Raw genomic sequence first — 12955 nt, forward strand, 5'->3', positions numbered from 1 at the left:
TTTTTAAGACTTAGACTTGTTGAACACAATTGCTCACTTAACTGATCTTATCTCTCTCTCGCAAACTCTGATTGACCTAATTTTTTTGCTAAAGTAAGCTTACTCGAAGGGCTACGTTCTCATGATATAACTTTAACGGATCCAAAATTAAGCTATTACTTGATTCATCTATTGAAAAGGGTTTTTAAAGCGATGACTCCCAACTCCAATTGAACATGCATCACTCTGAGGGTGTGTTGACTATGTTGATAAAATGAATAAACCATAACCAAGCCACATTATCCGACAGGACTTTCAATTTTTTTATTTTTATTTTTTTTGGTTCAAATATTGGATGATATGCCTTGAAATATATAATGGAATATATACATTAATGTTGGATGTTATTGTTGTTTTGAACAATAGATGTAAGAATCTATGTAATAGTTCCTCAATTAATATGAACATGCTTTTTTTGTACCCCTAATTTTTTTGAAGTCCACATATTTAAACTTATACTATATGTTTCACCTTTTTTTTTTCATTCTCTAACTTTTACCGTACCATTTGGATTTTTGTTCCATTTAAAACCCATGCCATCCATTTTTGTATTTTTGTTGTTCTTGTTTTTGCTAACTATGATTGAGATGGAACCGTGATTTGAGCAAATGAAATTGTCATTTTTAAAAGAAAAAAGTTTCGAGAGAAATAATTTCTTCCCATCACCTCCCACTCACCCACCCACCCAACCCCCGCGCAAAAAAAAAAATGATACAAAGTTTGTGGTACCCCTAGAGTCCCATCCCATGGCAATAAAAGTAGGGATTCTCTTCGATCAAACTCGATTTAGTAAGACAATCTCCCAAGTTGTTGTCAAACAATTATCCTTATTTCAAAAAAAAAAAAAAATATATATATATATATATATATATTTGTGAATTGTCTACTATTTTGAGCCACGTGGTACAATTGGTTTTGGCCAATTAACAATTGGGTTAGCTATACACCTCAATGATTCGTCGTGTGTCAAATGTTAAGACTCATATTCAATCAGACACTCTCATGTATATCCATGCATCCTCCTGTAGTCCCTAAAATATTTCAAAAAAATTTATTTTTTCACTTGAGGACTCTATTTATGCTGAAACTCAACATGCACGCAAGAGTCACGAGAGGTTGGAAGTCTAGCACATTGGCAGATATTTGTGCCACTCTGATTCTATTTTGGAAACATTCCTGTTTATTTGATTAACCATTACTAAACATCACATCTGATTAGTTTTGCTGGTTTGTTACTTTATATGTAGATGGTCTTTAATCGTTGGTAGGATTCCAGGAAGAACGGCCAACGATATCAAGAATTACTGGAACACTCACTTCAAAAGAAAGACAAGTGGTATTACTACTTCGAGAAGGGAAGAGGTGAGAGCCAGAAGTACTGTAAGCAAGAAAACCAAGTCATAAAGCCTCGGCCATGGACCTTCCCCAAGAGTTCCCCTTGGCTGTTGGGAAGCTTATCTTCTTCGAATATCTCTATTGACTCATCTGCTTCTAAGGTTGGTACTTCCAGTGATTCAAAAGAAATGTTGGGAATGACATGTCCTATTCTATCTAGTACTCAAGGGTCTACTATGGTAGACCTACTGGAAAGCAATTCTTTTGCAGAAGATCTGATTAGAAGTCTCTGGGTTGAGGATGATCTGCAGCCAATGATAAAGGTTGGGAACGACACTTCTTTGGAAGAAGGCCGCAAAGGTTGGGATGATGACTTTTGTTTCAATTTCAACTTTTGGGATACGCTGGGGTAGTTGAAGGGGTAGTTGAAGGAAACCTTTTTCATAATGCGAAGTGTGAGGGGCCGTTTGATAACACTCTGGGAGAATGTTTCTGGTGTTCTTCTACCCTGCGGGAATGCAAATAGAACAGAAATATGTTTGGCACTTCCAGTTCATTTTTGTATTCCCTCGGAATGAACCAATGAAAAAAAATGACTAAAGAACACATTGCAAGAATACAAAAAAGTTACTTTTCTATTCTTCTACTAACTTAAAAGAACAAAAACCATTCAAAACCCCACGACCCCTATACTGCAACTCACGATCAAAAATCCCCAAATCCGCCGCTTCCCTACAACAGGTTCTCTCTCTCTCTCGGTTGCCGCTTCCCTGCAACGGTCTCTCTCTCTCTCTCTCTCTCTCTCTCTCTCTCTCTCTCTCTCTCTCTCTCCTAAAGATTCATTGTATTAAGAAGAAAGAAAGAATGTACAACCAAGTAGAAAAGAAAAAGAAAATAGTACCACCATCATACAAGAAATAGACTAAGGAAAAATTGGACCAGCCCCACCTTCGGCATTGCCATCAGCAGGAGAAGGCCCCCTTAAATCTTAGTCTAATGCAAAACCTATAAGTTCATAAAGCGATATCTTGGACGCTGGGTAGCATCCAAATCCAATTCCATTGAAACCAACCGAGGCCAAGCTTCCACTGGATACGACACTTCAAATCTCTCTGATGATTTTGCCAAAAAATCGGCAATCACATTTGCCTCCCAGTAACAATGCGTCACCTTCCAATTTATTGAATTCATGAAAGATAAAAGACTCCTCCATCGTTGTAGAGCAAACCATGGAACTAAACCTTTAGAAAGAAGGATCACCACTGCCGTAGAGTCGCATTCAATCCAAAGATGCTGAAAACCATGTATCTTTGCCTGTTCAAGACCAGCGATCACTGCCAAGAATTCCGCTTCCAAATTTGTTCTGATACCTACATATTCTCTGTAGTTCAAGAGGCTGTCCCCCTTCTCGTTTCTAAAAATCCCACCTGCTCCAGCCTTCCCTGGATTGCCCAAGGAGCATCCATCAGTGTTTAGCTTGATCCATCCTGGAAATGGAAGACACCAGCAAACTTCAATAATCTCTCTACGAGTTCTTGTTACCCGAGGAATTCCTATTCTTCTAGCACATAACAGGTCCGGGATGGAAAGGGGTTTCCCAAGATGTACACTAGAAATCATACAAATTTCTCCTTTCACTCGAGCAAAAATATGCTTATAATGAAGAGCTGCACCATCATGATATCTAGCGTTTCTCTCCATCCAGACAGCATATGGGATAAGAATAAAACCACAAAGCCACACAGTTGAAAAGGTTAAGGTCTTCCCTTTCCGTTTCCACCATGCTAAAATGTCCCCCATCCTATCAAGGGGCTGCCACCTGATACCGAATAAATCACAGAAAGAATTCCACAGGGATTGGGTGTACTCACAATGAACAAATAGATGAGGGACAGATTCTTCTGCGTGACCACACAAAATGCACCTAGAAGGCATCATCACACCCCTTCTGCGCACCTCCTCATCCGTGGGTAACCGATTATGAGCAAGCCTCCAACCAAACACAGCTTAACGAGGCTGAATCTTGGATTTCCATAAAATAGAAGACCAAGGGAATTTCTGATTTTTCCCCCTTATCTCCCTCCCACGTTGATCGCAAAGAAAATGCCCCAGAATTTGATAGCTTCCAATGACATATATCCTCCATATGCGATAAAGAAATTCTTTTAGCCTTCTCAAAGGTATCGGCAAGAAATTTCGAAGAAACATTTGGGAAACTCCACTCACCATTTCGATTAAAATCTGCCAGGCGCATATTCCTCCCTATGAACATTTCCTGCTCCAAATTAAAAGACTCCGCCAGGGAAGAGTTTTCTAACCATTTATCTGTCCAGAACATGATTTTTTCCCCATTTCCCACTGTCCATCTTTCCATGTCCGACGTGAATTTCCACACCCTCTTCAGCCCCGGCAAAATGGAGGAGGATTTGTATCCCTTCCTAAGAGAGCCGTCTTTCTGAACAAATCTTGCTCTAAAAAATTTGCTCATAATATTGTCTTCATGTTTAATCTGCCAGGTGAGCTTGCATAAACAAGCTTTATTCACCTCTCTCAGTTTTCTGATACCCAAGCCGCCTTCATCCTTGGGCTTACAAGTGTTCTCCCATTTTATCACAATTTTTTTTTCCACCTCCATTTGACCCGACCAGATAAAATTTCTCATCCACCGATCTATAGTTTTAATAATGGACTGGGGCCACCAATAAACTGCAAAATTATGGATAGGGATACTAGAAATTACTGATCGAACTAACTCCACCCGACCAGCCATCGAGAGGAGCTTCCCTTTCCAGGCAGCCAATCTGCATTTAATCTTATCCATCAAAGGTAAAAGGTGATTTTTCTTCAATCTTCCCTTGAAGATTTCCACACCCAAATACCTTGTAGGGAATTTTGAAGCCTGAATCCCCAATAAATTACTGATGAATTGTTTCTTGTGGGGGGCAACCTTTCCAAAGAAGGCTTTTCTCTTGTCAGGATTAAACTGTTGGCCAGAGAACTCTTGATACTTTGATAAAAATAAATGCGGATTTTTAACATACTTAGCTGACGCATTCATGAAGATGAAAATATCGTCTGTGAATAATAGGTGAGTTGGAGTGCAGGCACCTCTTGGACCCGGCAATGACTTGATTAATCCTTCCAAGGCCAATTTATTTAATCCTCTATAGAGCACTTCCTCAGCTAAAATAAACAATATGAGAGATAACGGATCACCTTGACCAAGACCACGGCCCACACCAAAAAACCCCTCTGGACCTCCATTTATTAAATCCGAAATCCTTGAAGATGAAAGAATTTCTTGGATCCAAGAAATCCATTTCCAAGGGAAACCAAACTTCCCAAGAACAGCAAATAGAAATTCCCAGGATAGAGAATCGTAGGCTTTCTGTACATCGACCTTGAGCCCCATCCTGCCTCCCCTAACCGTGGAATGTATCAGATTTGCCAATTTTGAAGCAAGGCTAATGTTTTCTGATATTATCTTCCCCTTTTGGAACGCCCCTTGTTCCTCCGAAATCAGCTTTGGCAGTAGAATTGCAACTCTACTTGCTACAATTTTTTATAATACCTTGCAAAAATAATTTCCCATGCAAATTGGCCTATACTTGTCAAGAGAAGTAGCCCCCACCACCTTAGGGATAAGAGTGAGAAAAAAATTATTCACACCCTTTGGAAGGATTCCCCATCTGAAGAAATGCAATACAGCCCTGCAAAAATCACCCTCAACAATACGCCATACCCACCTAAAAAATTTCCCTGAGAAGCCGTCAGGTCCAGGGGAGCTATCTGGGTCTAATTCCCTAACAGCTTTTTTTATTTCCTCTGAAGATGGTTCAGCCTCCAAATTAAGAGCATCATCGTCCGAAATTACGCATGGAATGCAATCCAGTAGCTCAGGGTGAGAAGAAGTGAGAGATAAGCCGTGGAATTCCTTGTAATAATTGACAATATATGAAGACAATTGTTGCTGGTCATTCATCCACTCCCCATTAGCATTCTGCAAAGTGCGGATTTGATTTCGAGCCCGTCGCGTTTTCACTGATAGGTGAAAGAACTTTGAATTTTTGTCCCCATCTTTCATCCACCTCTGCTTAGCTTTTTGAGCCCATAGATTATCCTGCAACTGGGTGGCTTTCAATAGAGCTGTTTTGGCATCAGCCTCACGACCAAAAAGGTCATCTGACATCCCTGCAGCCTCAATTTCTTGATGTACAGAATTTAGGTGATCAGAAGCTTTTTTTACTTCGTTATCAATATTGCGAAAAAATTTTCTCGCCCAAGGCTTGATATACAACTTAACTCGCTTAAGTTTCTGAGAAAGAATAAAAATAGGATTTCCAGATATTTCCTGGTTCCACACATCTTGAATTACATTATCAAAATGATCATGCTCCATCCAAAAATTATTAAATCTAAAAGGGATGTTACCTGGTCGGCCGATTGATTCTGACACAACTAGAATGGGAGCATGATCAGAGGATGACCTTAGAAGGACCCTTTGGAGAGTACTTTTAAACATATCCAACCATTTACTGTTGCAGAAACTTCGGTCGAGGACCGCAGCTACATTACCTCGCCAACGGTTGTTAGTCCAGGTAAACTTCTTACCTTGCGAGGGTACTTGTATCAAAAGACAAGTATCCACCATAGATTGGAAATCTGCAGCTGAGTTTGCATTAAATCTCCCTGGATCCCTTTTCTCGTTGGAAGAAGGGTAGCATTGAAATCACCTATCACCGACCAGGGCAGATTTGAATTCACCACCAAACCTAGCTCCGACCAAAGCTCTCTCCGTTTGACCTTAAAACAATTAGCGTGTACAAAGGTCAGGCCTACATAGTTCCCTAACCAATCCACTGTAATTGATAATTGCTGGTCAAACACCGAGATGATCGAGGGGCGAGGAATTCCTTGTTTCCATATAACCCATATATTAGGGACCTTGTCCGTGCGGAAGTTGTGAATGAAATTAGACTCGAACCCTAATTTTTTAAAGAACAAAAAATGGAATTTGCTTTCACTAATCATTGGCTCCGCTACGCAAACAACATCAAGAGAATGTTCTCGAATAAAATATGATAAGGCTCTTAAACCAGCAGCCTTCTTCGCGCCTTTGATATTCCAAAAGAGGGCTTTCATTGGAAAATAATGAATTAATTGGTGTTGCCAGACTTACTAGTCTGGCCTGCTTTCTTCTTTTTTTTGTTGCCTTCTTTTGAAGAAACGGTCATTCCCTTTTCTCTGGCATAGAGGGCATTGTCTATCTTCTCCATCTCCTGATAATGAGAAGCCGTTCCACCATCCCTTCTGGAGGAGCTGAGGAAGCTACCATGCTGCAAAACCCCATTCTCTGGTGAGGAACGAGTAGAAGAAGCGTTTCTACCTCCCCTCAGCAAAGATAATGCTCCGCGACCTTTGGAAGCTCTGCCCTTTCTTGTTGGCCTAGGAGGAAGTTCCCTGACAGCAGGGGCGTCCTCCTCCCTCTCATTTTCCACCGAGTTCTCTGTGGAATCAGATGAACTCTCATCACCCGACGGGTTTGCACTATCCACATCCTCAGAGTCTGACCCGGATCCAGCCACATAGTTATTCAAATTTGAATTAGAGGGGCAAACAGAGATATCTCCACGATTCAGTGAGTTGGAGTTTCCTAAAACTTCAGGATTGGTTGCTAAAGAGTCCAAGACAATCAGAATATCTCCCTCCTTCTCGGCATTCTGATTGGTTGACTGTCCAACACAAATAGAAGGAGATTTTTGCAGTTCCTCAATTGACGCTCTTTCAGTGTTTGCATTCAAATCATGGCCCTCCTTCCCAGCTGCTTGATTGGCAAGTGAAGCTACTATTATGGAAAGAGGATCATGAGGGGCAGTTTCCACAATTGGCATTCTACCCGAGTGAGAGGCAACTCAGACCGAGTCCACTCTATCTTCAACGTAGACTGCACCAGGTACAGAGGCCGACCTGTCCATAATAGCCTATTTTTCATCTTCAAGCCTCTTGGATCTACATTCTCCCACCTTATGTCCCAACCTCTTGCAGAAGCCACATCAACTAATGTCATCTTCATACTGGACTCATTGTCTGAATCCAAAACTCTCATTGTACCGGGTTTGAGACGTTTAACTTGAACCTCCTCTATGCGAGATGCAGTTTCAGTAGTTTCCATTTCAACCAATACTCTAGCATAGTGACCCATTAATCCCTACTTGGTATGGCGATCCAGGGCAACAGGTCTCCCCACAGCTTTTGCAATGGATAAGAGAACAATCTCGTGCCAATATTCTAAGGGGAGGTCGGGAAATTGTATCCAGATTAGCTTGGACCAGGTCTGCTTAACATGGATGTTGAAGTCCAGTTTCCATTGTTGGAAACGAATGAGTTGCGAGCCTATTTTCAAAGGGCTTCTTCTCCATAGTGCCACCTTATCCCCTTCACATTGAAATTGGAAGATAACAAAACCCTTTCCAAGGGGATGCATAGACCCTCTGGTTTAGGTTCCATTTGTCTGCGGCCTCCTTTCTTAGAGCATCCAACGAAATAGCTCTGAAATCGACCCTTCCAATAAGGGCAAATCGGAAAGACTGCCTCTTAGATTCATAATCCTGTTGAGGGATTATGATTCTTCTAATCTCCCTTGCTTGAATCGATTCTGGAAGAGAGTTGATCGCAGGCCATGATGCATTCCCTACCGCCTTAGCATAGGAGCGGTTGGGTCTTAGTGCATCTGAGTTTACTCCAGCCATAGCCATGGCCGCCTGGGGCGCAGGACCTCTATCCAGATCCTCACGAGCCCCACCATCATCATTAGCTTCTTCGCCATTCCTCCTATTCTCTGCCATCTTATTATAGACTCTTAGTCTCTCTCTCTCTCTCTCTCTCGGTCGCCGCTTCCCTGTAACAGGTTCTCTCTCTCTCTCGGTTGCCGCTTCCCTTCAACAGTCTCTCTCTCTCTCTCTCTCTCTCTCTCTCTCTCTCTCTCTCTCTCTCTCTCATCGATGACTGAGATTGACTTATGGTAAAAGAGTTTGATTTTTTTTCTATTTTGACGGGTGCGATGTATGAGTGATGGTTCGAGATCCTGACCACATGGTGAGGCGAGCGGTGGCCAGGAGAAGCTTGATGAAAGAGAGACTCGCAGAGAGTTGCTTTTTCTTCTTCCTTTAGAGAGAGAGAGAGAGAGAGAGAGAGAGAACCTCAGCTCATGGCCAAAATGGTGGGGAAAAAGCATACGCCCCTCAATCCAACTAAAAACACATTATGACTAGGGGGCAGACAAAGTAAGGTAATGGGTTCTTGTTTTTGAACCGATATGGATGTCCAGTTCATCACATGCCATTGCTTCAGAATAGAAGAACACACATACAGGGCTCCGTGAGAATCTTATTGATACTTCTCAAAATTTAAATAATTTAGATTTTAGAACCTGAACTTTTGTTTTCCTTTTCAAGTTTTAATACAAAACTACTAAGTACAAACTACTTACACTAAAAAAAAAAAAAAGAGAATGACGATTGTTGAAAATGGAGTCACTTTAAAATAAATTATGAAGAACCTCTTTTATCCTGAACTTTAAGAACTTCTGGGAACATGATAAAGGTACTGATAAAAAGATTACACGTTCTAAATACACCAATAGTGATGGTGCAGGTACTTTTACTATAATTCATCAGGGCAGCCAACATGTACAAGGAAGACAAATGAATGAGCTAAGGATACAAATTGCAAATTAGATGGCAGTAGATAAGGGTTACCCCCTAATTTGATTGTTTATGTAATAAAATTTCAAGACACCTATTTGCAGCTATGATTTTTATTTTGTAATTCCTATAAACTTGAATAGTAGACTTTTGTTTTTTTATTAAGATAAATGTGGAAACTCTTTATTCTTATATTTTATTATTTCCTTTAAGTAATAGTATTTTAAAAGATAATTTCATAAACAAATTATTTCCTTATTTAAGTTAAATTTGACCATAATAGCATGTTTGTAATTATTGATTTCATTGTTCAAAAGTGAATTTTCATTATTGTCCATTAAAGAATAAAGTGTTTGTAAAATGTTGTTTCTGTTCTTTTCCTGTTCAAAGAACATTTCTGAGATAGTTTTACCAAACGCTGTTTTTATTCCGCCAGAGTGTCTTCACAGCATGGAATCGAAAAAGAACACTCTCCAGGAATAGAAGTGTTATCAAACGGCCCCTGACTGTGTGCATACAAACTAAGAGAGAGAGAGAGAGAGAGAGAGAGAGAGTTGTTTTATCTCCATATACCGGCATTGTTTCTGTATATGTTTTCATTCTATTCAAGACAGCTTTGTGAGTTGTGATAATAAATAAGTCCTTGTTTGGGAGTGTAGATCTTGCACCAATGTAGGCTCAATGGGAGCACACAACATTAACAAGGTGGTCATTTCCACCTTTCATGGGAGGCGGGGCAATCATTTCGCCCCCTCTAGCTGTGTCTGGCTGCAGCCCTACACTTCTGGCAGAGTCTTTTTTCCTTAAAATATAAAAGGGATTGAGTTTCGTGTCCGGTTCTCTCTCTCTCTCTCTCTCTCTCTCTCTCTCTCTCTCTCTCTCTCTCACAATAGGGGTAGATATATCATTTGGTATGGTTTCCAATTCTTAATATCTTCAAGATAGAATAAAGACTCCAAAATTTTATTTTCATGTGATTATTTGTTATGGTCCCAATTAACCATAGGGGGGATGATATCACATCGATTTTCAAAAGATAATTGATATAGTCTTGAGTCTTTTCACTATATAAGCCTGTTTATGAGGTTGAGCTCTTTGGGGTCTATATCAGTGGTATCAGAGCAGCCGATCCTCTGCCCAACCTGCGCATAGAAGGGTTGACCTAGTGCGAGTGAGAGCAGCTAGGAAAGGGCTATCTACCGTCAGGAAGAAACTTTAGAGCATAGTTAGAGTTGCTGAGAAAGGGCTACCTAATTCGTCGTGGGCCGTCATGGGCATCGGGTTCGAAATCATCGTGGTATGTTATTGACTCATATCAGCCATATAGGGGCTACTCCCACATCGGTTTTCAAAGAGAATTGATGTGGGTTGATATAATCTTGGACTCTTAGGTCCCTTCACCTTGTAAGCCGGTTTATGAGGTTGAGTTCTTCCACGCTATCATCATTATTATTCATTTGGGTCCCAATTGGTTACTCTGCACCGAGTTTGTTAAAACAAGTTTGATTATCTATTTGGTCCGTCAATCTTCATATGACTTGTTTAAATGGTTCACGTTTGGCTTTGACACTTAGCATGCAAGTGTTATAAAAAACAAAGTGAGTGAAAACATCACCCTTCACATGGAAAAAACTTGAGTGCCCATTCAAAGCATCTAGAAAACTAAACCTATCAGTGATGGAAATCTATTCCTTTATCTATATATTTAGGGAGGATGAACGTACCCTTCTGTGTTCCCCACATTCAGACACAACCCTTTTTCTAAGGGGCAAGGGCTTCTTTTAATAGCCCCTAAAAATAGGGATTGTCTAGGGCCTCTGGGCATGGGGAATGCTAGACGGCTAGTATTCTTTCTCCCATATATTTAATGGGATAATGTTCTCTGTCGAGGAGCACACCCTCCAACAGCAGCCCCTCTCTCCAGCTCTCTTCTCCCATGTGCAATGGCCCATATGGGCATAGTGGAGAGATAGAGAGAAGGGGGTGTTGATGGAAGATGTGCTTCCCCATAGAAAATATTCATATTTATTTTAGAGAGAGAATTGCCTAAAAGGCAGCATAGCCTTTGCACCAGCGTGGAGGCAATTGGAACTCTAATAGAAGCATCAATATGGGTGAGATTCCATCTTTCATGAGGGGACGGGGTGGTCATTTCTCCCCTCTCATGTCTGGGCGTATGGGCTACGCAGATTTTTAGGCTTCTTTTTCCTTGAGCCTAATCCTAATTCCTCAACTTCGTGTTTACCTAGTCGATTAATCAAAAGTCACAATTTTTTACTGTTGACTGCTATGGTATAGCATCCAAAGGAGGAAAAGCTTGGATCATTTTGGGCATTTTGAGAGAGAGAGAGAGAGAGAGAGAAAGTATACAAATTAGAGTGGCTGATTCCATAGCACACATTAATAGATATATTAGTACCAATACAAGGAAAAACTTAGAGTGGCTTATTCCATAACACACATACATAGATATATTATTACAAATACAAGGAAAAGATTGGAATATTCTTAATGCCTTGTATGGATTCATGGTCGTAAATAGCCTCACCTCTTTATTCTTTTCTTTTTTCTGCTTCTTAGGTAGTTTTAGCTCTGAATTCATTTAATTCTAAGCTTTGAGAATATGGGCATCGAAGTCCTTAGCCAACTTGACAATGAAATCAAGATAGGTGGTTGGAGCAGGCACTTCCTCATGTACCTTCTCGTACTCAATAGACCATTTCACAGAGTTCTTGCCACCTTTAGACATGGCCTGCATTGTCAACCTGTAAGTCTTGTACATTTTCCCAATATCTCCTTCGAAGAAGCTCTTGATAAGTGTCTTGTTCTCGTCATCTATGGATTCAATCTTCTCCATTGCAATCAAAGCATCATGTCCCCCTACAAGATCATAATCAATTAATCTTTTAGGTGCTTAAACATGTATGCCAAAGTGACAAGTGTTGAAAGAATAGTCCTACATCGGTCATCTTTGAGGCCTTTTAAACATATATGGTGTTGAAAGAATAGTCCTACATCGATGTCATCCTGCCTAAGCACACGGGACCCCTCATATACCTGTAGTAAGTCCCTCCACCCAATAATTCAAGCTTTTAAGATGGAAAGGACCCACATGTATATAAGTAGATAGAAGGCCTCAACCACTCCCTTTCACGTGAAGGTAGGATAAAACTGAGTACACAAGTAAGCCTCATGAGTGACAGATGTGAGATTCCTCTTCCAACACTTCTCCTCATGTGTAGGTGGATGGAGCTACATACACCATCCCAAAAGCTTGAACTATGAGGTGGAAGGACTCACAAAAAAAAAAAAAAATATATATATATATATATATGGATACAGAAAGCCTCAAGGGTGACTGTTGTGAGACCATTCTTTCAACAAGAACTAGCTATAGAATTGATCACTAGGAACAAAAGCAAACATATACATACCCCAAGCATATTTTATGTGAAGGACAGAGTTCACACTCTTCCCACATCCTCGAATTATTTCAGTGTTCTTGAAGACATCAGGGGAAACTTTGGTGAAGAGATTTGCATGGTTTTTGTAGGTGGCAAAGAACTTATCTGCTGGAGATTGTATCTCTGTTTCTATCTCAAGCTTACCAGTGGTAACAGCCATGGTCTACAAATTAAAATGGTCAAAGTGGCCAAACAAAGAACAAGAACACGCTACTTAGGAAGTCTTTTAAGGATTGGGTTTAGGTGATCATCTGATACATGCATATTTATATGTGTAGTATAGGAGCCTAATAGTGACCATCACATCACTTGAATTATTGAACGGCTATGGATAGATAGTAGAAAGATTCCATATATGATTTTAGATGGACGGTGCTCTTAGACCCACCCACAAAATGAATGGCTCTGGTTTAT

General features: G+C 40.4%; 1 protein-coding gene and 1 pseudogene across 1 annotated transcript; one reads left to right on the forward strand and one right to left on the reverse strand.

Moving 5' to 3' along the window:
• Positions 1-1787, forward strand: part of LOC122067537 — a 2808-nt pseudogene extending 1021 nt beyond the window's left edge.
• A 9655-nt stretch (positions 1788-11442) lies between these two features.
• Positions 11443-12769, reverse strand: LOC122067538 (MLP-like protein 423). The gene is made up of 2 exons (XM_042631379.1): positions 12512-12769; positions 11443-11957 (listed from the first exon to the last, which is right to left on the reverse strand). The coding sequence occupies exons 1-2, from the start codon at positions 12699-12701 to the stop codon at positions 11686-11688; spliced, it is 462 nt and encodes a 153-aa protein (XP_042487313.1). The 5' UTR covers positions 12702-12769; the 3' UTR covers positions 11443-11685.
• Positions 12770-12955: the final 186 nt, after the last annotated feature.

The sequence above is a fragment of the Macadamia integrifolia genome, unplaced genomic scaffold (genome assembly GCF_013358625.1).
Source record: "Macadamia integrifolia cultivar HAES 741 unplaced genomic scaffold, SCU_Mint_v3 scaffold2965, whole genome shotgun sequence".
In the NCBI taxonomy this organism is placed as follows: Eukaryota; Viridiplantae; Streptophyta; class Magnoliopsida; order Proteales; family Proteaceae; genus Macadamia; species Macadamia integrifolia.

Bases quoted from the DNA above. Each gene is read 5' to 3' on its own strand.
- LOC122067538 (XM_042631379.1), bottom strand. From the start codon at position 12,701: ATGGCTGTTACCACTGGTAAGCTTGAGATAGAAACAGAGATACAATCT. The intron at 11,958-12,511 runs GTATGTATATGT...ATGATCTTGTAG, and splicing joins TCACATAAAATATGCTTGGG to GGGGACATGATGCTTTGATT.